We start from the raw sequence: 22,005 nt of genomic DNA, 5'->3' as shown, positions 1-22,005 counted from the left end.
GTAGTTACCTTAGCATTTTTGTGTACTTTGTGTTTAAAGCATTAAATTTGACCATAGACATGCAGTGATTGTGCCCAAACCTTTTGTGACCTATCCATCCTCACATCTACCCAGTTTTGAATTTTTTACACTGATCACTTACAAACTTATATTCTTTATATCAAGCAACTTGCAATTATTATTATTATTTATTATTTATTATTTATTATTTATTATTTATACCTCACCCATCTGGCTGGGCTTCCCCAGCCACTCTGGGTGGCTTCCAACAAAATATTAAAATACAGTAATGCATCAAACATTAAAAGCTTCCCTTCAGATGTATTCTGAAAGTCTGGTAGTTGTTGTTCTCTTTGACATCTGCTGGAAGGGCGTTCCACAGGGCGGGCGCCACTACCGAGAAGGCCCTCTACCTGGTTCCCTGTAACTTCACTTCTTGCAGTGAGGGAACCGCCAGAAGGCCCTCGGTGCTGGACCTCAGTGTCCGGGTAGAACGATGGGGGTGGAGACGCTCCTTCAGGGATACTGGACCAAAGTCGTTTAGGGCTTTAAAGGTCAACACCAACACTTTGAATTGTGCTCAGAAATGTACTAGTGATTTGTAAGGTGCCAGTTGAACTAAATGACAAATATAAAATAGTTTTATATGCAATGAACAAATAAAGGTGTGCAGATTCACAATGCAATATGAAATCTTGTAGCACCACATAGGCATACAAATATGGAAGGAGGAGCAAGCTTGTTCTCTACTGTCCTGGAGGGTACAAGAATGGCTACAAGAAAGGCGATTCCAGCTAAACATCAGGAAGAACTTTCTGACAGTAAGAGCTGCCCCACAGTGGAACAGACTCAAGAGAAATTATGGACTCTCCTTCCTTGGTGGTCTTTTAAGCAGAGGTTGGATGGTCCTCTGTCATGGATGCTTTAGTTGAGATTCCTGCATTGCAGGGGGTTGGACTAGATGACCCCTGGGGTCCCTTCCAACTCTACAATTCTATGATTCTAAGTAGTTCACTGAAAATTGTTGTTTGCAGCCAGTGATGCAGCTAGGCAACTTTAGACCCTGAACTTAATGTTAGTATAGTGTCCCCCTTTAGATAATAGGAGACCTATAAGCCTATTACTTCACTTGTGGAGCATATAATTAATGCCTCTTTACAATGTGTTCTATAACCACTGTTACATTCCTTAAATGTTGTGGGGTGGGGAGTTTGCCAACCCAGTGTGCAGTTTTGCCTTTTAAGATCAGTTAGACTGCCAGAATAAAATGGAGCTTGGTTTGGCTGCCATGATGCTTAGCACATTTGCTTTGGAATAAACACTGTTTTATTTTAGAATAGGATAATATAAATTTTAAAGTAAAAATAATATCAACATCTTATTATTGTTTTTTACAGCTGCGGAGCAGCCGTCACATGGTTTTACAGTTGCCCTATAGCTATAAAAGTTTTTTTAAGGTAAGAAAGGATGCTGTGGTGACCATGTTGGCTCCCGAGGGCTTGGCATGCACATGCCAGCCGAAGTACTGGATGCTAATTTGCTGGTGCCCCCATCTTCTGCCACTTTCATGTTCTGCGGGCCCAGGATTTCATCTCATGAACCTTTTTATAGTTCTTTGTGAGTGTCAACAAGCAGGTAGATATTCACAGAGCTGATCTGGTTTGTATTATGTAGAGTTTCAAAAAGATTTCAGAGTACCTCACCAAAGTTTTCAGAGTTTAGCTGTCATGAAATAAGAAGGCAGATCCTCTTAGGGTCATGAGTTAGAAAGAAAAAAAAGCTGAGAGCAAGAATAAATATGTAGTTCTGCCAGTGAACAGATCAAGAAAGTGAAGTCCGCAAAATGGTTAGGTTGGGAGTTGTGCATATTACTAGTTTAATGATCTGTAGTTAGGGCTTAGCAATGAGATGGCCATGTTTGTTGACACCAAATTGTTAAAGGTGATTAAAACAAGGGAGCTGAAAGGAGCTATCAAAGGGTCTCTCCCAACTAGGTGAAATGGCAAATGCAATTCAGTATAAGCAAGAATTAAGTGATGCACAATGAGACCTCCCCTCCAAATACTTATTTAACACATGCTAACAGTATTTAGGGATGCGGGTGGCGCTGTGGGTTAAACCACAGAGCCTAGGGCTTGCCGATCAGAAGGTTGGCGGTTCGAATCCCCGTGACGGGGTGAGCTCCCGTTGCTCAGTCCCTGCTCCTGCCAACCTAGCTGTTTGAAAGCACGTCAAAGTGCAAGTAGATAAATAGGTACCGCTCTGGCAGTAAGGTAAACTGTGTTTCCGTGCGCTGCTCTGGTTCGCCAGAAGCAGCTTAGTCATTCTGGCCACCTGACCTGGAAGCTGTACGCCGGCTCTCGCGGCCAGTAAAGCAAGATGAGCGCCACAACCCCAGAGTCGTCCGTGACTGGACCTAATGGTCAGGGGTCCCTTTACCTTTACCTTTAACAGTATTTAGGAAAGAAATTGAAAACAAAACTGCCAATAATGCTGTGATACAAATCTATGGTGCGACCACCACTCTGGCCACCTCACGTGAAAAAGGATCCTGTAGAGCTGGAAAAGCTTCAGAACGGCGGCAGTCAAAATGATCAAGGGGAAGGAGCCACACCCCTACAAGAAAAGGTTACAACATTCGGGCCTTTTTAGTTTTGAGAAAAGGTGAGTAAGAGGAAACATGATAGAAATCTATAGTCTTCTTGGTGTAGAGAAAATAGATAGAGGGGGGAAATAGCTGGCTGCCTACACACTCACAAGTCAAGTGCAAGGTATGGATGAATTTGGGTCCAAATACTTGCAAGGATGCTTCTCCAGCTTGGCCCTTGAGACCCGGGAGGGAGGCCCTTCTCGTGGCCCTAAGCGACCCAAGATACAACCACCTCTGCTTTGCCTACGTAGCTCCTTGCCGTCAGAGGTCCTCCAAGTATCTTTGGTATGTGGGCTTGGATGTCGCCATTTATTTCATGCTGTGAACTGCTCATTTAAAAATTCAGGAGTGGTCAGTAAATAAAAGATGTAATTTTCAGCTTGGTCTGCCTTCAGAGAGAAAACGGATATGTGAGTTCAGGCACGAGGGGCATTCTTAAAATGGCGGAAGACTTGCTTTCTTAGCAGTGGTTGGGGACTCATTGCCTGCCGCTTCTTCAGTCTATCTAATTCAGCTCATGGATGGGATGCCCCTCCACTTGAACTCTTTATGCCTTCATCGGAGGATCTCTTCCCACATTACACATCGATGGGTGCCAATCTGTTGCTAGATCTTTGGCCGGTGGCCCTGAGAGCAAGGAAACTCACTGACTTCAGACACAGGCAGCAGGAGTGATGTTGATCAGCTGGGACAGAAAGTAGTATTATTTGCCCTACAGGTATTGGATTTGTCATTTTCTGTTTGCGGTTTAGGTGTCCTGTCTATTTTTAGCTAAGCGTACGTTAAGCTTCTTGGTAACTTAAGGACAGTTTGTTTCTCTTGCAACCTTTTGTAACCTGAGTTCTAGTATATTACCTTTGGTGTTTCCCCCACTTTGAACTATTATTTTTTTTGGACTGCAGTATGCTTCTAGAACACACATGTGTTCAATACCTGTTGTAAATCAAATGTACCTGAATTGAATATAGCAGCAGAATTCCTTTCTTGAGGAACTAGCCAGGGCTAGTGGTAGCAAATATTCAGAAACAAGTGTGAGGACATTTCCATTTTTTGTAAGTATAAATTGATTTGGTGTCAATTTTTAGACATTTGCTTTATTCTATTCTGTTGTACCTTAGATAAAATGTGTTGGGGATCCTGGTTTCCTACAGTAAGGGCTGGTAATGAGAAATTCCAGGGGTGCCACTAACTGGATTTATGACATTTGTACAATATTTGATTTATGTACAAATTATACACATAATCCTTTCTCTTTCAACTCTGTCTTTGCCAGCTCAATATGCCTCTTAATTTCTCCATCCATGGCTTCATTCCACTCCTCCTCCAACACAACTCAGCCACTTGGATGTTTCATTTCTCTAGATCAGGGTTTCCCAAACTTGGGTTTCCAGCTGTTTTTAGTCTACAACTCCCATCATCCCTAGTTAGCAGGACCAGAGGTCAAAGATGTTTGGGAATTGTAGTCCAACAACAGCTGGAGACCCAAGTTTGGGGAACCCTGCTCTAGAGACCTGTGCAAAGGTCTTTTCCATTTCATCATCCACTGCCGCCAACTTTACCATTGCCAGAGCAGCAGATATTGCCAGCCTTCATGTCACGCTTGCAGACGGCTTTGTAATGCACTCTGCCAACAGGCCTGGTGCCTGAAGCCAGCTGTCCGTAGAGCACGCCCTTGGGAATCCTTCCATCCTCCATTCTGTGGACATGACCAAGCCAGCATAGACTTTGCTGAGACAGGAGTGTGAACATGCTGGGAAGTGGGCTTGGAAGAGCACATCCTTGTTTGATAACAGGCTCCATGTCCTCAATGCCAGCCTCAAAACAGTAGGGGATCTGCTGCTATATTTTGCCCAAGAGGGCACAGCTGTGTTCTAGGTTGCCTCTTTGATGTCGTTCCACCTTGCTTCAGTGCTATCTCTTGGGCAGTTCAGTACAGCTTGTTCAACGGTATCAGAGAAGCGTTCACAAAGTTCAGGTACGACTGTTCTGTTAGTGTTGATTCCAGGCCATACTTTGTGCTATGAACTGTCTTTGGCTGGAGATGGATCTTGCTCACTACTAGGGAGTGATCTGTGATCCGTGTCGCAGCTGGCACTGTGGTAGCTCAGTGTAACATGAACACAGTTCAGTCACCAGATCTCCTGGTGGCAATCAAGACCATCTGGTGCCAGTGGCCTGACCTTGGGTGTCTCCAGGATCCTCGATGTTTTGCCTTGTTAGAGAAGAATGTGTTCCTGATGCAGAGGCTGTGATACAAGCACAGCTCAAGCAGCTTTTATCCATTCTCACTCATGCTGCCAATTCCAAAGTGGCCTACGCAGTTATCCCATGTGTGATGATCATTCCCAACTCTGGCATTGAAATCTCCCAGCAGGAATAGGTGTTTACAGTCTGGGACCTTCACTCTGAAAGATAGTAAGTGTGTTGGGAAGGCTACAGACACACCATAAATGGCCTATGAAAAACTGGCCAGTCTGTATTTCCTGGCTGCAGCACTAGCTAGAAAGCAAAGATGGGGCCGATGCTATGTGGGTCCAGGAACCAAGAGAGTGCTGTTTGTAGCAGAGAGGTAAACAGGAGAGAGGGAGTCTGAGCCCTGCCACCCCCCTGCAGGTGGAGAGCAGGAGGGGGCGCAGCTGGCGTGCGTCCCAGGGGCGTGGCGCACCACCCACAAGGGCATGGTGCGTGTCCTGAGGGTGTGGTATGGCACCCACCGGGGCATGGTGAGCCTCTGGGGGCGTGGCACGCCGCCTGCAGGGGGCGTGGACGGGGGCAGCCATGATGGCACCCCATCAGGATTGCGCTGCCAGGGGCTTTGCGCTCCTCCCGCACTCCTCTTCCTTCGCCAGTGTCCCCCTGTGAAGACAAGAGGAGGGCGAAAAAGCTGGTTCCTTTTAAAAAAAAATATTTTATTATAACTTTTCAAAATACAATAAAAGACCAGAACGAAACAGAGGCAGAGACAAAACAAATAAGACAGAAAGAATATTAAAGGAAATAATAACCGAATAAAAAGATAAAGAAAAAGCTAAGAAAAAAGAAAAAGGCAATAAGTAAAAGTGACTTCCAACTATCCATCTGTCAGTTATATATAAAAGAGTTCCTCAAAATAATTGAATGTTCAATCCCGAGTAATATCCAGCTATTCCTTTGCAAGCTGAAGTTTTCCCAGTCTTCCGTCTGGGCACCTTAAGTTCATTCATTTTCCTTTCTAACCAAGAAGTCCAAAAGAGCTTCTCCAATGATTATTATAAGTAAAGGTCAGCAGTAGTCTTCCTCCCGACTCACATCCCAGCTTTATCTCCAATATTAAAAAAAAGCAGGCCTTATTTTTTTATTCCTCAAGAGTTTCTTTGCTGTGGTTATATAATAATCTATCATTGGTTACTAATTGTATAGGCATTAATTCACACCCAAATTCATATACAAATCTTCCAATTCCCTTTCCTGTTGGCCATGTGTTACATTCTTATCTTTTTTTAAAAAAGTTTCAGTTTCTTGCTTTTCCGTTCTTTTTCCAGAAGTGTTGCAGGAGGCTTAGTGGCTTTTTCCTCTGAGTTCATTCCAAATTGCTCACAGAGTCCTTTCTTCTCCAACATCACAGCTTCAACTTTACCTTGTTCTACTCCTTCAAGCATCAGTATGGAACCATCCTCTAGGACTGGCCAAGCATCATCAATATTTTTTCCAAGAGCTATAAATCTTCAGCCATCTGTATGGAACCATCCTCCTGATCTTGCACATCATCACTGGTATTTTCCCCCAAGATCTTCTCCTGTCTCTGCTTTGTCCAATACATTTCCCCATATCAGTTTCTGCATCTTAATTCCTTTAATTGACCATTTAAAAGTTGTTGTACAACTGCAACAGTCAGTAGGGTTTTTTTTTTGACATTTTCTTTCAGTCCTGGGTGCTTTAAAATAAGTTTACACAGTCCTTGCTCAGATAAGACACATTTCTAGCCTTCCGATGCTCCCACAGCAAGTACAGCCAGCAGCCATATAATTTTGCATTGCAATAAACACCCTTCAATTGGAGGATTAAAAGTAGAACTAAATAAGATGAAAACTTCTCAGAACTGGACAAACTCTTGGCTGTTAGAAACAGGTGTTATAAACTTTTTTGGAATGTAAATCAAGGTAAGCTTCCTGAAAACTATTTTTTTAACCCCTCAAAGATGTATTCTTTGAGTTGTGTTTTACATGCACATTTTAACCGACAGATAACTTCCGTAAATATAGTCTCTCTAGGAATTTCAAAAGTAGTTGCAGAAAAGAGGTCTTGCTGGTCTTTGCCCTAGAGATTAACCTCTAGTGGCTCTTAAGTGGTGCTAGGGCAAGGTTACGGTTCTTCCACCCCTGGTCTTTTACCTGTCTGAGTTCCTCAAAGATTTATCAGTCCCACAGAGGGAGTAATCCTTCCAGAGCATTCAGAAGTTAATCCCTTTGTTATCTCTGTACCTCATAGATGAAATGACCGACAGGAACTATCACTAAAAGGTAAAGGTACCCCTGCCCGTACGGGCCAGTCGTGTCCGACTCTAGGGTTGTGCGCCCATCTCACTTAAGAGGCCGAGGGCCAGCACTGTCCGGAGACACTTCTGGGTCACGTGGCCAGCGTGACGAAGCTGCTCTGGCGAGCCGGCACCGGCGCAGCACATGGAAACGCCGTTTGCCTTCCCGCTATAAAGCGGTACCTATTTATCTACTTGCACTTAATTGTGCTTTCGAACTGCTAGGTGGGCAGGAGCTGGGACCGAAAGACGGGAGCTCACCCCGCCGCGGGGATTCGAACCGCCGACCATACGATCGGCAGGTCCTAGGCACTAAGGTTTTACCCACAGCGCCACCCGCGTCCCATGGAACTATAATTAATCACCACTTAATTACATCTGTTGACAGCGTCTTGACAGGTGCAGCTAACCAGCCATGACACTCCCCGGAAGTCCCAAAAAGCTGGTTCCTGACCTGATAGTTGCACATGTTGTACTGGTTCATCTGGCAGCTTTGCTGCTACAGTTGCTTTTACTGTTTTCAATTTATGTGGGTTTTTTTGGTGGTGTTTGTTTTTATTGAGGGAGAGGAGATGTGCCTAGAAGCTGGGGAGAGCAGAGGGGTAGGGTGAGGTATGGTGTGGGAGATGGGGCAGGCCAGGTAAGGAGCACACAGCACAGGCAGTTGTTGACTGTTGCATGTCAGCCCCTCCTGCAACCTGGGGAATTGTGGTTGTCCTGTCACCCAGCCCTCAGGTCTGTGGCTGCTGTTGAATGCCAGGTCAGCTCGGAGTAAGTCCTCCCTCATCCATGATCTGATTGTGGACGAGGAGGCCAGTCTGGTCTGTATCCCTCAGACCTGGGTGGGTGAGCAGAGTTGAGTACTCAGGGCAGCATCAGGGCAGTTTAGAGTTGGGGAGGAGGAGTTCCTATTTTAGCAACACCTGGCAAGCTGTTTTAAATCCCAACTTTAGGATTTCAGAGTACCTTGCACATGATGTCAAGTATCCATGACTTCCATAAATCTGTGTTAATGATCTACAGGTCTAGTGCTTGTCAACAGTGCAGAAAATATTGATCCAATAAAACTGCTAGCACATTTGCAAAGCTAAGCAGGGTCCAGTATGGTTTAAAATTGGATGGGAGGCTGTGTTGAGATTCCTGTATTGCCGGGGGTTGGACTAGATGACTCCCAGGATCCCTTCCAGCTCTACAGTTCTATGAGTCTGTTTACCATCATGATTTTTACTTAGGATGATATGAAAACCAACAAATCACAGAACACATTCATAGACACAAAATTGATGGTGTTTTTCTGAGGATTACTTGTAGAAACTATAATGATCTGTCTGGATCTGTGCCTCAGATCCTTTTGTGTGTGTGTCATGGCAGTGATGGCAAACACATGGTTCAGTCAGTGGAGACAGATGCGATCTGTAATTTCATGGTTGGTGCGGGGAGTGAGAGAAGGCCCTTTAGGGAAAAACAATGCCATTTCAACAGGACCTTTTCTTTTCTGTATCTCCTACCCCTCCCACACTGTGCTTTCCTCTCTCCTCTCAGATTGCTCCCCTTTCCCTCCTAGCCTCTCAGCCATTCTACCTTTTCTTCAGCTGCCAAGGTCTGAATTTTGCAAAATGCATAGAGGTGGAAGAGGAAGTTGCAGAGAGCATCACTCTTTCAGCTCTACGTACTTTTTTTGGGTGGGTGTGTATGTTGGATAATGACCTTTTCCATATTTTGTGGGAGGCAGGACTCAGAAAGTTTTCAGGTGCTATAAGGGCACGACGCTAGTGACCCCAAAGGTTGATGAATGGGAACTGTGAAATAGACCCCTCAACCAACAATCCACACCTAACACCTTGAGGAAGGAGGAATCAGGTGTGTTTGACTGCCTGTTGCGCTGTCTGCTAGGAAAAGGAGCCCTATATTTCAGTAAGTTTTCCTCTGCACACATGGACAATACAGTGGTGCCCCGCAAGACGAATGCCTCGCAAGACGGAAAACTCGCTAGACGAAAGAGTTTTCCGTTTTGGAGGTGCTTCGCAAAACGAATCTCCTATGGGCTTGCTTCACAAGACGAAAATGTCTTGCGAGTTCCTGCTGGGTTTTTCCCCCCTCCCCCCTTTTTCTAAGCCACTAAGCCGCTTATCAGCTGATCCGATCAGCAGATAAGCCGCTAATAGCGCTAATCCGCTAATCCATCAATGGGCTTGCTTCCCAAGACGAAAAAACCGCTAGACGAAGAGAATCACAGAACGGTTTCTTTTCGTCTTGCGAGGCACCACTGTACTATAATTGCCCTTGATCAAATATAACACCTTGCCAAAACAATAGCTGTTCAAAATCTATATGAATACAATAAAAGCCATGACTGTGTTTCTGCCTTATGATTTATCACACCAGAAGTAAATGAGGGGACTTTGAGCGTAAGGAATCTACTCATTTGCCAGCAACAGCTAAAGAGGCTGAGGAAACCCAGCCAGATGGGTGGGGTATATTATTATTATTATTATTATTATTATTAAATTAGATAGAGCCAACCTTGATCCAGGTGGGTGTAGTTTTCTCGTTTTAACCTCCATAGTGGAAGCAGCTGAGGTGTGTATCAAGGCATTCCTCTTTCCTAATCGCACTTCATACAAAGATGAGAGCTGTGGTACAGTGAAAGCTTTAGCTAAAGAGTGTTAGTGATGGAGCGAGCTATTTTTTTTATTTTTAGAATGATATTTATTGAAATTTTCTAGACAATAAAAAGTTACAGAGTTAAAAAGAAAAAATAAAGAGGGGGAAAAATAACAATAAAAGAAAAAAAGATACAAAAACACAAAAACAAAATACATAAAAATTAAAAAACAATTAAAAACAAGTCAATATTTTCATGTCTTATATTTCATTTACTTGTTTCCTGACCTCCTCACACCTCCCTTTTTTGTATTCCAGTTCACGTGATTAATTCAGCAAATCCCTTCCCTCTTTGTTTTAATCTTAATTCTATATCTTAACATATTATAACTTCGTACTTTCATCTGATTATCAATCCATTTTTACATATTCTTTTTAACCTTATTGCTAAAACCGTTTCATTTCAATCCAACATCATTTTAACATTCAGTGATGGAGTGAGCTGTGAAAGCAAAACCATGTTCTTGTCCCAACAGGGTCTCTGTGCTTCTGAAAGCTGCTGTCTGTCATGCAGAACAACAGGTGCAGTTCCCTCAGATGCACAGATAGAGGATGGGGAACCTGGCTTGACAGCAGTGCTTGTGAAAAGGATCTAGGGGGTCTTAGTGGACTACAAGCTGAACATGAGTCAACAGTTAAGCAAAAAAAAAAAAAACTATTTCCGCAGTGATTTTTATTATGATAAATTGAAACAGATGATTTACGCGCCTCCCCCAAGAACCCCATGAAAAGGTTCAAGAATGGCTCCCCTTTCCAAGATCATGACAGCAGGGCAAGGGTTAAGCCAGGCGGTTGTAGTGAAACATGTACCGTATTTTTCGCTCTATAACACGCACCCGACCATAACACGCACGTAGTTTTTAGAGGAGGAAAATCCGTTGGCATGCCACCCGTAGGCATTCCCTCCATAACACGCACAGACATTTTCCCTTACTTTTTAGGAGGAAAAAAGTGAGTGTTATGGTGCAAAAAATACGGTAATTTGGCTCTGTGAAAAGTGCTCTGTGCTTTGTGACTGCAGCTGCCTTAACTTCTTGGGTCTGAGTGCCTTTATTGGCCGGCATAAAATCTTTGGAAAAGGTGACAATTATGTGGTGCTTAATATGATGGGATAGCACTGATCAGCTTCTCTGTAACTTTTGCCTTTATTGCATTGCACTAGGCTGCATTTCTAACTGTACCGATAAAAAACCCATATGCAAAGAGTATTTCCATGATGCTGCTTGATGTAGTAATCAACATTGTAGAAGACAACATTGTAGAAGACAACATTAGGTGACAAAATAGCCCTCAAATTGCTATCTGGTAGTATTTGACAAGTCGGGTAGCACTGTACTCTGAAAGACTCTAAATCAGATGTTTGCTCTCCTGCTAATCTATAAGCATATTTACTGTAAGTGCTAGCTTCGCCCTGGGCAGCATCTCAGATTTGCAGAATTTTCACACACTGTTGAGATTTTTCCTGTAGATTTGGTCTAATTAATTTTAATTAATTAAATTAACCTTTTTTTAAATTGCAGGGTTTTACTGTAACCAAACAGGGTGCATGTTACTTCCCAGTTGATGTAAAAATGTTGGCATATTGATACATGGGGTATGATTTAGCCACATTAAACGTCTTAAATCTCATTAGTTTAATTGAAAATGCCTTTAGTCAGATCCTGCAGAGATGTTATGTTCATGTTATATGTTCTCCTGCAATAAATGGGAATGACACACAATAATCGTGGACAGCATTATGTTTGTTTAAGGCTTTCTTTGATCAAATAGATTCAGGTAGGTAGCCGTGTTGGTCTGGCGCAGTAGAAATATATCTGAAGTATCTCAAATGTATCTGAAGAAGTGTGCGTGCACACAAAAACTCATACCAAGACTAAACTTAGTTGGTCTCTAAGGTGCTACTGGTCAATTTATTTTTTTATATATTTCTACTTTGATCAAATAGTTAACTTTCATTTCCCTTTTTATTTTGTGCTTTAGAATATTGAGGATAGTGACTATGACAGCAGTGGGTTCTACATGGGATGGCACTGACTGCTGCTTGACGTCTTAACATTCAATGTTCAGAGCTGCTTGGCAGTTGATATATTGCCAATATAAGAATACGTATTTGAAACCATGTCGAAGAAAAGCCGCACAAAGGCAGAAAAGGACATGGAGACTGAAGCTGTCCAAGCAGCAGCGAATGAAGAATTGCGGATGAAATTGACAAACATTCAGATTGAATATCAGCAGGAAAAAGGCAAGGTATGTAAGCTTAATGCTATGTGGAGGTATGTCCAGCTGAGCAATGAGCAGCTCTCATACCATCAGGTCTTAAGGGATTTAAAGAAATGAAGCACTCATCAAACTTGCATACAAGGTTTTCATAGCTTCTGCTTTCTGGAAAGACGCTCCCTCGATTTCAGTGCTTTAGAATAAAAAGGTGTGTATAATTCTTTCTGGAACGGAGGTGTTGGTGTCACTGTTTCACCAACAGCCAGATGAAACTACTTTGCTTGTTGGTGTTATCCAAATAGATAATATTTTTGAATGATAATTTTAAAGATCTCAGGATGCAGCTCTTTCTGCCTTGTTACTTTATGTGAGAGATTTGGTGTATTGAATCCCCGTGACAGGGTGAGCTCCCGTTGTTCGGTCCCAGCTCCTGCCCACCTAGCAGTTTGAAAGCACGTCAAAGTGCAAGTAGACAAATAGGTACCGTTCCGGTGGGAAGGTAAACAGCGTTTCTGTGCACTGTTCTGCTTCACCAGAAGCAGCTTAGTCATGCTGGCCACATGACCTGGAAGCTGTCTGCGGACAAATGTCGGCTCCCTCGGCCTGTAGAGCGAGATGAGCACGCAACCCCAGAGTTGTCCGTGACTGGACCTAACGGTTGGGGTACCTTTACCTTTATGCACTTAAAACTTCATACACTTCAATGGCTTATGCGTTTAAGCTGCGGATTATTCACTTCAAAAACTCTTTAAGACCCTGTTGTATCAGCTTTACTCAAACCCAGGAAGATCTGTGTAAAATGCTGAGTCTTATTTTTTTGTTCAGCTCGGGTTCGCTAAACTGGAGAGTCTTGCAAGAAATAGATATATATTCAGAATACCAAAAACCTTTTCAAGTGCTTGCACACATGACCTACTAGGTTATACATGTCTAGATTTAGGGGGCTGCTGCTGGCATCCTTGTCTCTTGTTGCAGCTCTTGTTTTCAAGGTGACAGCTTTACAGTGGTGCCTCGCAAGACGAAAAGAATCCGTTCTGTGATTCTCTTCGTCTAGCGTTTTTTTCGTCTTGCGAAGCAAGCCCATTGACGGCTTAGTGGCTTAGCGCTATTAGCGGCTTTTAGTGGCTTATCTGCTGATCAGATCAGCTGATAAGCGGCTTAGCGGCTTAGAAAAAGGGGGGGGGAGGAAAAAAACCAGCAGGAACTCGCAAGACATTGTCGTCTTGCGAAGCAAGCCCATAGGAAATTTGTTTTGCGAAGCACCTCCAAAACGGAAAACTCTTTCGTCTAGCGAGTTTTCCGTCTTGCGAGGCATTCGTCTTGCGGGGCACCACTGTAATTATTTAGCAATAAACTTTCAGAAAAAGCTCCTTGTTAGAATTATCCTGCCCGTTCCTCCTTGCTTTTTGAGAAATAAGTATTTCACCTTTACAGCAGAAAAATAAGACTTGCTGCAGCTGTCACAAAGATGAGTTTTAGATGACTGCTTAAAACATTGCTGTTTGCAGAAGCATTCTCTGAAGTGTTATGCAATAAGATATTAGTTGTATATTATCCCAATATAAATTCAAAACATGTACACTGTATTGTGAAATCTTAAGGCGTCCACAGCTTAGGTATTTTGATTAGGCAGTATACACATTTGTATTGCATATAATAAAATAATAAGCCACTCGCTTAAGAGAATTTTATCACCCTCTTTTAGACAGGGTCTTGCAAGTTGGTAGCTAAGGGTTTGTTTAAATAGCTGGTTTATCCCAACATGGTTTCCTTTTTAACAGTAATTGTTTTGCTTGCTTGATTTATTTAAGAGTGGGTTTGTTCTGTAAGTGATCTCTCTTGTACATGCCATGGGCGACAGGTGCCTATTAAGTAGCTTAACTTAGATACAACCCAACTAAAGTTTGACAAGAGTTAGGAAGCTGGGAAGGGAATCTGTGAGTGCAAGGAGAGTTGAGAGCACTCACTCACGTCACATCAAACCATGGTTTGTTATTGCACAGGCCCTGTAGAACTGGAATTGCTGTCATATTTGCCTAGTCAACAAAGCTTAGAAAATAAGAGCTGTCATTGCACATGTATGCCACTTAATGTTTCTTCACACTTAAGTCAAAGAAGATAATGTTGGTGCATAAAGCTAAAAAGCAATATACAGTAAACTTTCTGTGCTGTTAAGGCACGTATGTACATATACAGAAAGCTGAGATTTATTAATGATGTGTGTTTAGCCAATTTTATATATAAGTGATGGCTTTGTAACTATTTTAGTGTTTTAGTTTCCCCTTAACAGATGTTCTTTGCATGTTCATTGAGTGTGTGCAGGAGGCTCTGCCAAGATTTCTGATGGCACAGAGAGCCCTCTATACGTTCAGCTGTAAATGTGTGGGCTCTCTACAGGTGTTTTAACGAGAGTGAGTAGGTTGGGGTGGAGTTTCTGCTGCGGTGCCATCCTGCATAAGCATCACCATTGAATGAGCAAATAATGCTTTTAAGGACTACACTGTTCATTGACTTCAGACGCTAGGCTAGGCTTTGCTTCCAGGCCCTCCCACCAATATTAAGTACCTTTGTCTCTAGATTGTTCATTAGCATAGGGATATCAGTTTACAGAAGTAAGGTGTAATGTTGGGCATGAAAGTGGTCTGTTTCTAATAATCCAGTAGCTCTTGCTTGCTGTCATATTTTGGAGCTGCCTTGAATTTTGCTGTTTGTCCTTGCTAGATGGCTATGCAAGTAACCAGCTGCCAAATTTCTCCAGTGTTGCTTGTTAGTCAGCAAAATTGGGAAGTGATTAGAGTTACTGTTCTTTAGTTATGCTGTTCCCCTCTGTTTCTCTGGTATGCATAATGAGTAATTGTGGGAAACTTAACGCAATTGGACAGGGAAATTGCCAACTTCTTGAGGCTGCTTCACACAATACATCTTTTGTCCGTGTAAATATTGCATGGTGTTCACGCTTACGGACAAACATAATAACCCATTTGGGATGTAATGATAAACAAAGGTTTATTGTTGCATGTAGAAGACTTGGGGTTATGGGCTTCCCCTCTGCCTTTGCCATGAGGGCTGTGGCTTAGTTACCCAGAGTTTAGCATTGTGTCTGAATGGAACCTTAAACTGCAGTTGAGAATACCGTATTTTTCAGTGTATAAGACAATGTTATTTTATTATAAATAAATGTTAAAAATTGGGGGTTGTGTTACACACGGATAGTGCAGAGGGAGGACGGGTGATTGTTGGCGGCCGCGAGCAGGAGATTGTCAGTGGCGATTGTGCGGGTGATTGGTGGCTGTGGCACGGCCGGCTGTCTATTGGCTCTACAGCGGTAATTGGGTGGTTGATTGGCGGTTGCCGACAGATGGCTTTGGTGGCTTTGGCGAGACGTGCGACTGGCAGTGGTGGTCGGGCGGGTGAGCTCAACAACTCTGGGCAATCGCCCCCCCCCTCCCAAAAGCTTAACAACTCTGGGCAATCTCCTCCCACTTCCTTAATTTGGAGTCCCAAAAAATAGGGGCCATCTTATACATGGGGGGGGGGTGTTATACACCGAAAAATACAGTAATTATATTTAGTTTGTTTCAGCTAAGGCAAGGCTAACTGCAGTTTGGAGTCTTACCTCAAGTTAGTCTAAAACAGAAGTGGAAAATTCAAAACCCTTCTTCCCATCCCTACCAGAAGGGAAGCGGAATGTTGTAGCAAGCTTTAGGTTTGTACCTGTGCCTGTAATGATAAACAAGGGCTTTTATCATTCCAACCAGATGAAACCAATGTGTGAGCAAGAGAGCACAGATATGGTCAACAGCAGTTCTCATGATGGTGCTATCTGGAAAAGTGCCTCTGATTTTCTGATTCACATGCTATGTTGCTATTTCACTACGTAGCCCAGGCTATCTTTCATTGTGGGTGTGTATGTTCTGATTTACACAGGTATTTTTCTAAAATAGTTCTACTTCCTTAGTTTTAGGGACTTTCAAATAGATTTGAAAATGTGCTGCTTTGTTCGTATCTTCCCCTAGACATAGGGCTTGTCCAAACTGGGCCTTATGGTGAGTTTGAGGCTGATTGAGTCCAAGATTTCTGAGCATCGTGAAGCTACACTCAACCAGAACCCATTCTACTTCTTTTGATGAGTGAATTTAGACTTCCCCAATCCTGGGAAAATCAGGAGAGCAAAGCAAAACCTCTGTATTCAAGGTGGCATCAGGACTTAAAAGAGCAACATGGAATTGGCTTTTTGATCTGTGAAACTGTGAATTGAACCGTGTATTCAAGGAGCAGCTGGGGTCTGTTCAACCTGGCATGTCTCTACACCAAGACAAGATGGACCTTTGTCTTCATCCAGCAGGCTCTTTGCATATGCATAAAACTGAAAATAAGAATGAAAAATGCACCTCTTTCCCTGGGAAACTGCATGAATCTGGCCCTGTCCACTACTGGAATGGGACCCCTGACAGCTTTCTGCTGGGGTACTGTGGCCCTTGGACTGAAGAGCTTCACCCCTTGCTAGTTATTTCCACTATGTGCTAGTTAACAGACTCTTTGTACACTGGAAACTCTGGTAAATAAATGAATTGACAATTGAGGACTATACCTACTTGGTCCATGCAATGCACTTAAATCCTCAATGAGTCCTCCGTCCAGTCATTCTGAAGAAGATCTGGTGCAAAGTGATGTGATGTAACTGAAAGGCAAATTCATGTTTGACCCACGTTTGGAAGTAGCGAGGTTATTGAAATGAATCACTGTTTCCCCTTCAGTACACCTTTTGGGACTGAATGTTTAGGAGTATTCACAAAAAGAAAACACTTCCAGCTGGGATTTCATTGGTTTGCTTTTAATTGCTGTGCTTGTTCCATTCTGCAGAAGGGAGTAGCCTTTGCAGTAGCACTAAACTGGTGAGGATAAGTTCTTGTATTTGCAATGAGCTTACAAGTGAAAAGCTTATGCAAGGATGACTGTAATGAGATTGCCTTGCTTCGCTGAAGGTAGTATGGGCCATCAGTAATCTTATTCAATCAGGAGGCCTTTGAATGTTTGTGTTTAAATTCTCCTCCTATTTATTAAAGAGCTAATAATGATGAAGAAAGTAGTGGAGCAGTAGGACTGAATTTTTATATCGTTTATAGGATCTCACTTGAGTATATTTTATGACCCAGCGGATTCTGAAATGCCTAAATGTATTTCTTGTATTCTATAATCTCCTTTTCTGAACACCTCACTGCAATCCCCACCCTTCCTCCAGCCCTGGCTATCGTTCAACTGCCTTCCTATTAGCTATCCTAATATCTAATTTCTTTGCAACATCTGCTGAGCTAAGGCAACCTCCACGCTCATCACCTTAACTATTATTAACAATTAATAATAGGAAAAGAGTCAGTAATTCCGGCACTGTGCTTTGCTTATATGTACGTGGATACTGTATGTCAGGCATAGGCAAACTCGGCCCTCCAGATGTTTGTTTTGGGACTACAACTCCCCTCATCCCTAGCGAACAGGACCAGTGGTCAGGGAGGATGGGAGTTGTAGTCCCAAAACATCTGGAGGGCCGAGTTTGCCTATGCCTGCTGTGTGTCTTAATATTATCCTATATACCTTCAGTTCATGCTAAAACTTACTTTGGCCAAAATTGCTAGCAGTTTCAAAAGTCCTTTTGCATTTCTTCATTGACAGCTTGCTTTTTTAAAGTGGTGGCAGCAGCGGCAGCAGTAGCCACATTTGTCCTAAACCACCCACGGAAAATGCTGCATAAAGACATAGCATTATTCCATGGGGCTGCTGGGTACAACGGCCAGACAGGGGCTGTAGGAAGAAGCACTACTGTTTCCGGCATTGTCGGCCAATCGGTGTCAAAGAAGGATAGAACTTTCTTTTTGTATGCAATGACAGCAGCAAGAATACTTATTGCAAAGTATTGGAAGATGCAAGATTTGCCCACTTTGGAAGAATGGCAGATGAAGCTGATTGACTGTATGGGACTGGCAGAAATGACCGGCAGAATCCGTGACCAGGGAGAAGAGTCTGCAGAAGAGGATTGGAAGAAATTTAAGGACTATTTACAAAAATACTGTAAAATTAAGGAATGTTGAATGATGTTGGATTGAAATTAAGTGGTTTCAAGCTGTAATGGTAAAAGGAATATGATAAAATGGTTTTCTTTTCGTAAGCAAAAATTTAAAGTTATAATAATCTAAGATGTTGGAGAGAAAATAAGGTGTTTTTTTTCTTTTCTTTTTTAAGCTGTAATGCTTTGACATAAGGATTTGCTGTATAAATAATTTGAATTGGATATACAAGAAGGGGAGGTATGAGGAGGTCAGGGAAATATGTTATGAAAAATAAGTAGTGAAATTTATGTGTTTTTAACTTTTTTCTTTTTATGTTTGTCTTTTTTTCTTTTTGTCTGTAAAAATTGGAAAACTCAATAAATATCTTTTTAAAAAAAGAAGCACTACTGTTTCCGCTGCTAAGGAGAGGGAAAAGGGAAAGCCAAACTGCTCTACAGCCTACTTTTGCCGCTTCCCCTAGTCTCAGTGCACCACCTCATCCGCTAAGGGAGTACCTGGGGTATAAAACTCATTAAATGCTTTCAAGTGTCTCTGTGCCAGGGCCAGGGTCACCAGCTTTGTCCGTCCTGTGGGTGCATTTGTGAACTGGAGAAACCGTCATGGGCACTGCAGCTATACTGCAACCTCTCATGGAGCACAAGCTCTTCTATTGACTACAATAAGACGCGTGTTTCAAGCCTAATTTCATTGAGGGACAGGGACCCTGTGGGAGCCAGAGAACACCTTTGCAGGTGTATGTGTATGCATTGGTGCCACATTGGAATAGAGAAAATTAGGATGAACTTGAAACCTTAATGCAGAAAGGCAAATATGAACTAATAGACATTGCCTGCGAGGATAAGGCCCACTACTGGAGTGACAGGGATGGAGCTTGTTGTTGTTTAGTCATTTAGTCGTGTCCGACTCTTCGTGACCTCAAGGACCAGAGGACGCCAGGCACTCCTGTCTTCCACTGCCTCCCGCAGTTTGGTCAAATTCATGTTAGCAGCTTCGAGAACACTGTCCAGCCATCTTGTCCTCTGTTGTCCCCTTCTCCTTGTGCCCTCCATCTTTCCCAGCATCAGGGTCTTTTCCAGGGAGTCTTCTCTTCTCATGAGGTGGCCAAAGTATTGGAGCCTCAGTTTCAGGATCTGTCCTTCCAGTCAGCACTCAGGGCTGATTTCCTTCAGAATGGAGAGGTTGGATCTTCTTGCAGTCCATGGGACTCTCAAGAGTCTCCTCCAGCACCATAATTCAAAAGCGTCAATTCTTCAGCTTTCTTTATGGTCCAGCTCTCACCTCCATACATCACAGGGATGGAGCTTACTTAACAGAAATAGACTAAACAGGAAGGGTGGAGAGTTAAAGGATGCATACACATGCAAAGAAATCCATGAATTTGAACATCTAGGTCAAATTAAAAGAAGAGGAAAATAGTGGTGCCATTGTAGGAGTGTGCTACAGACCACCAAGCCAGGCAGAAGTCTTGGGTGGTGCCTTCCTATATAAGCGTACCAACTGTGGAAATTAGGCCTTTATGTAATTAATTAAAAAAACCTGCCAACTTAAACAATGGAAAGGTGATCTGTTAGTATTATCAATATATTTTATATGTCTTATTGAATGCTGCTTTCAGGGCATTTTGACTGAAAAGTGGTGTATAAAAATATTGTAATACCTGTGTGTGTGTGTGTGTGTGTGTGTGTGTGTGTGTGTGTGTGTGACAAGACTTTGAGTTTTGAAATACAGAGTTTTTGTCGTGGGATCACACAAAGGCCTGCTGTGGACTCCAATCAGTATTAAACATTTTGTCCGTAGCCCAAGTTTAGAAGTACTACGTTCAGAAAGACTTTAGATATCTGCCTCATGTTTCATTTGCTTCCCAAACGTTCCTCCAGTTCTACACAGTCATGCTAATGTGCTGCTTTTGTTTTTTGGTGGTGTTTCAGGTGAGTAAACTGAGAGAGAAGCTCCAGGAAGCAAAACAAGAACGAGAACAGGAACAGCACAAACACACAGCCTACATATCTGAACTCAAGGCTAAACTCCATGAAGAGAAAATGAAGGAACTCCAGGCTCTCCGAGAGGTACTCATTCGGCAACATGAACAAGAAGTGGCTCGTATGGTGAAAATAAAAGACAGTGAGATCCAGCGATTGCAGTCCACGGTGAATGTCCTACGGGACGGGGCAGCTGACAAAGTGAAAACTGCCTTGCTCAATGAGGCCAGGGAAGAAGCCCGGAAATCATTTGATGGTGAGCGCATAAAGATGCAGCAGGAGATACTAGAACTGAAGTCAGGGAAAAAACAGGTGGAAGAAGCCTTGAGTAACATCATGCAGGCAGATAAGATGAAGGCAGCTGACCTGCGCACAGCCTACCAGTCCCATCAAGACGAAATTAATAGGATAAAGCGTGAATGCGAAAGGGACATCCGTAGGCTGGTAGGTTCACCCAATATTACCGTGCATCTGTCTAGTTGAATATTCCACTATTTTTAATTGCCACTAGTATAATTGTGTGTCATGTCACAGTCACTTGCTTTCCCCCTACTTTATTTTGTAAATAAATGGATGTTAATCCTGTATTGTAACTCAGGGAAAGGAGGGCATTTCTTATTCAAGTCTCTTTTATTTCCTCTGACGAGTGGCACACTTAGCAGATCTGATTTTGCATCAATCAAAGCAGCTATCTGCTCACAATTGCTTTACGTTGCCGTTCATGAGATTTTTGAAAGGAAGTCAATTGTTCTCATATCTGGCTAATACTAAGTAAGTCAAAAGAACACATTAAACAAAAAACAGGACTTAAGTTTATTCCTTTCATAGAAGCAGCCCTGGCTGTAAATCCAGTACAGTCATACCTCGGGTTGAATGTGCTTTGGGTTGAGCATGTTCGAGTTGCGCTCCGTTACTTCCAGGTTTTGCCACTCGCGCATGCGCAGATGCTCAAAATGATGTCACACGCATGCGCGGAAGCGGCAAAACACGACCTGAGCACACGCAGACGCGCCATCACTTGTTACGTTCGCTTCAGGATGCGAACGGGGCTCCGGAACGGATCCCGTTCACATCCCGAGGTACCACTGTACTACTTATCCTTTGGCATGATTTGGCTAACATAAAGTGTTGGTAAGGCAAAGTAACATTTGGTTTAATGGGAAGTATTTGGAGAAATTCACATCATGTTGCTTTCTAACTCTTCAAGATGGATGAGATACGAGGCAAAGAGAGAGTGATTTTGGCTTTGGAGAAAGATCTTGGTGTCCAGGCAGGCCATACACAAAAGTTGCTGCTCCAGAAAGAAGCCCTGGATGAACAACTTGTTCAAGTCAAAGAGGCAGAGCGGTTCCATTCCAGCCCAAAGAAAGAGCTTCCTCCTTCTGTGGGAGATATGATGGAACTCGTAGGAAACCCGGTAAGAAAGCTAACTGTTTTTTACATGCATATGAATGTTAAATGGTGATTCCCTGCTAATAGATTGTAATCAACTCCTTTCAGAGTGGGGGGATGAGCTATCACCTTCAAAATACAAATAAATTAAATTATACTTTGAAAATGGAACATTAAGCTTTGCTTCCATCCTTCAGAGAACTTTACTGCTAGAAAGAATAGTTCAGAAGTACATTGTGCATGTTGTTGTTGTTGTTTAGTCGTTTAGTCGTGTCCGACTCTTCGTGACCCCCTGGACCAGAGCACGCCAGGCACTTCTGTCCTCCACTGCCTCCCGCAGTTTGATCAAACTCATGCTGGTAGCTTCAAGAACACCATCCAACCATCTCATTCTCTGTCGTCCCCTTCTCCTTGTGCCCTCCATCTTTCCCAACATCAGGGTCTTTTCCAGGGAGTCTTCTCTTCTCATGAGGTGGCCAAAGTATTGGAGCCTCAGCTTCAGGATCTGTCCTTCCAGTGAGCATT

The 22,005-nt window shown here is 42.9% G+C and overlaps 1 protein-coding gene across 8 annotated transcripts in view; it reads left to right on the top strand.

The window, feature by feature from the left end:
- JAKMIP1 (janus kinase and microtubule interacting protein 1) overlaps positions 1 to 22,005 on the top strand; it is an 89,344-nt gene that overhangs the window by 5,260 nt on the left and 62,079 nt on the right. For 6 of the 8 annotated variants that reach the window (XR_014516005.1, XM_083460459.1, XM_083460460.1 and 3 more), the window contains exons 2-4: positions 11,808 to 12,074; positions 20,038 to 20,532; positions 21,296 to 21,505. Coding sequence is in view for 7 of the 8 variants with exons in the window: in XM_083460459.1 (XP_083316585.1) it covers positions 11,946 to 12,074; positions 20,038 to 20,532; positions 21,296 to 21,505 (834 nt within the window). In the remaining variant the exon portion in view is untranslated. Of the gene's footprint in view, positions 1 to 2,436; positions 2,665 to 7,766; positions 9,078 to 11,807; positions 12,075 to 20,037; positions 20,533 to 21,295; positions 21,506 to 22,005 lie in introns of those variants that run through there. The other 2 variants (XM_083460457.1, XM_083460456.1) reach the window with 2 other exon arrangements.

The sequence above is a fragment of the Podarcis liolepis genome (genome assembly GCF_965112155.1).
Source record: "Podarcis liolepis genome assembly, chromosome: 9".
NCBI classification, from domain to species: Eukaryota; Metazoa; Chordata; class Lepidosauria; order Squamata; family Lacertidae; genus Podarcis; species Podarcis liolepis.
This window is presented reverse-complemented; position numbering and strand designations above follow the sequence as displayed.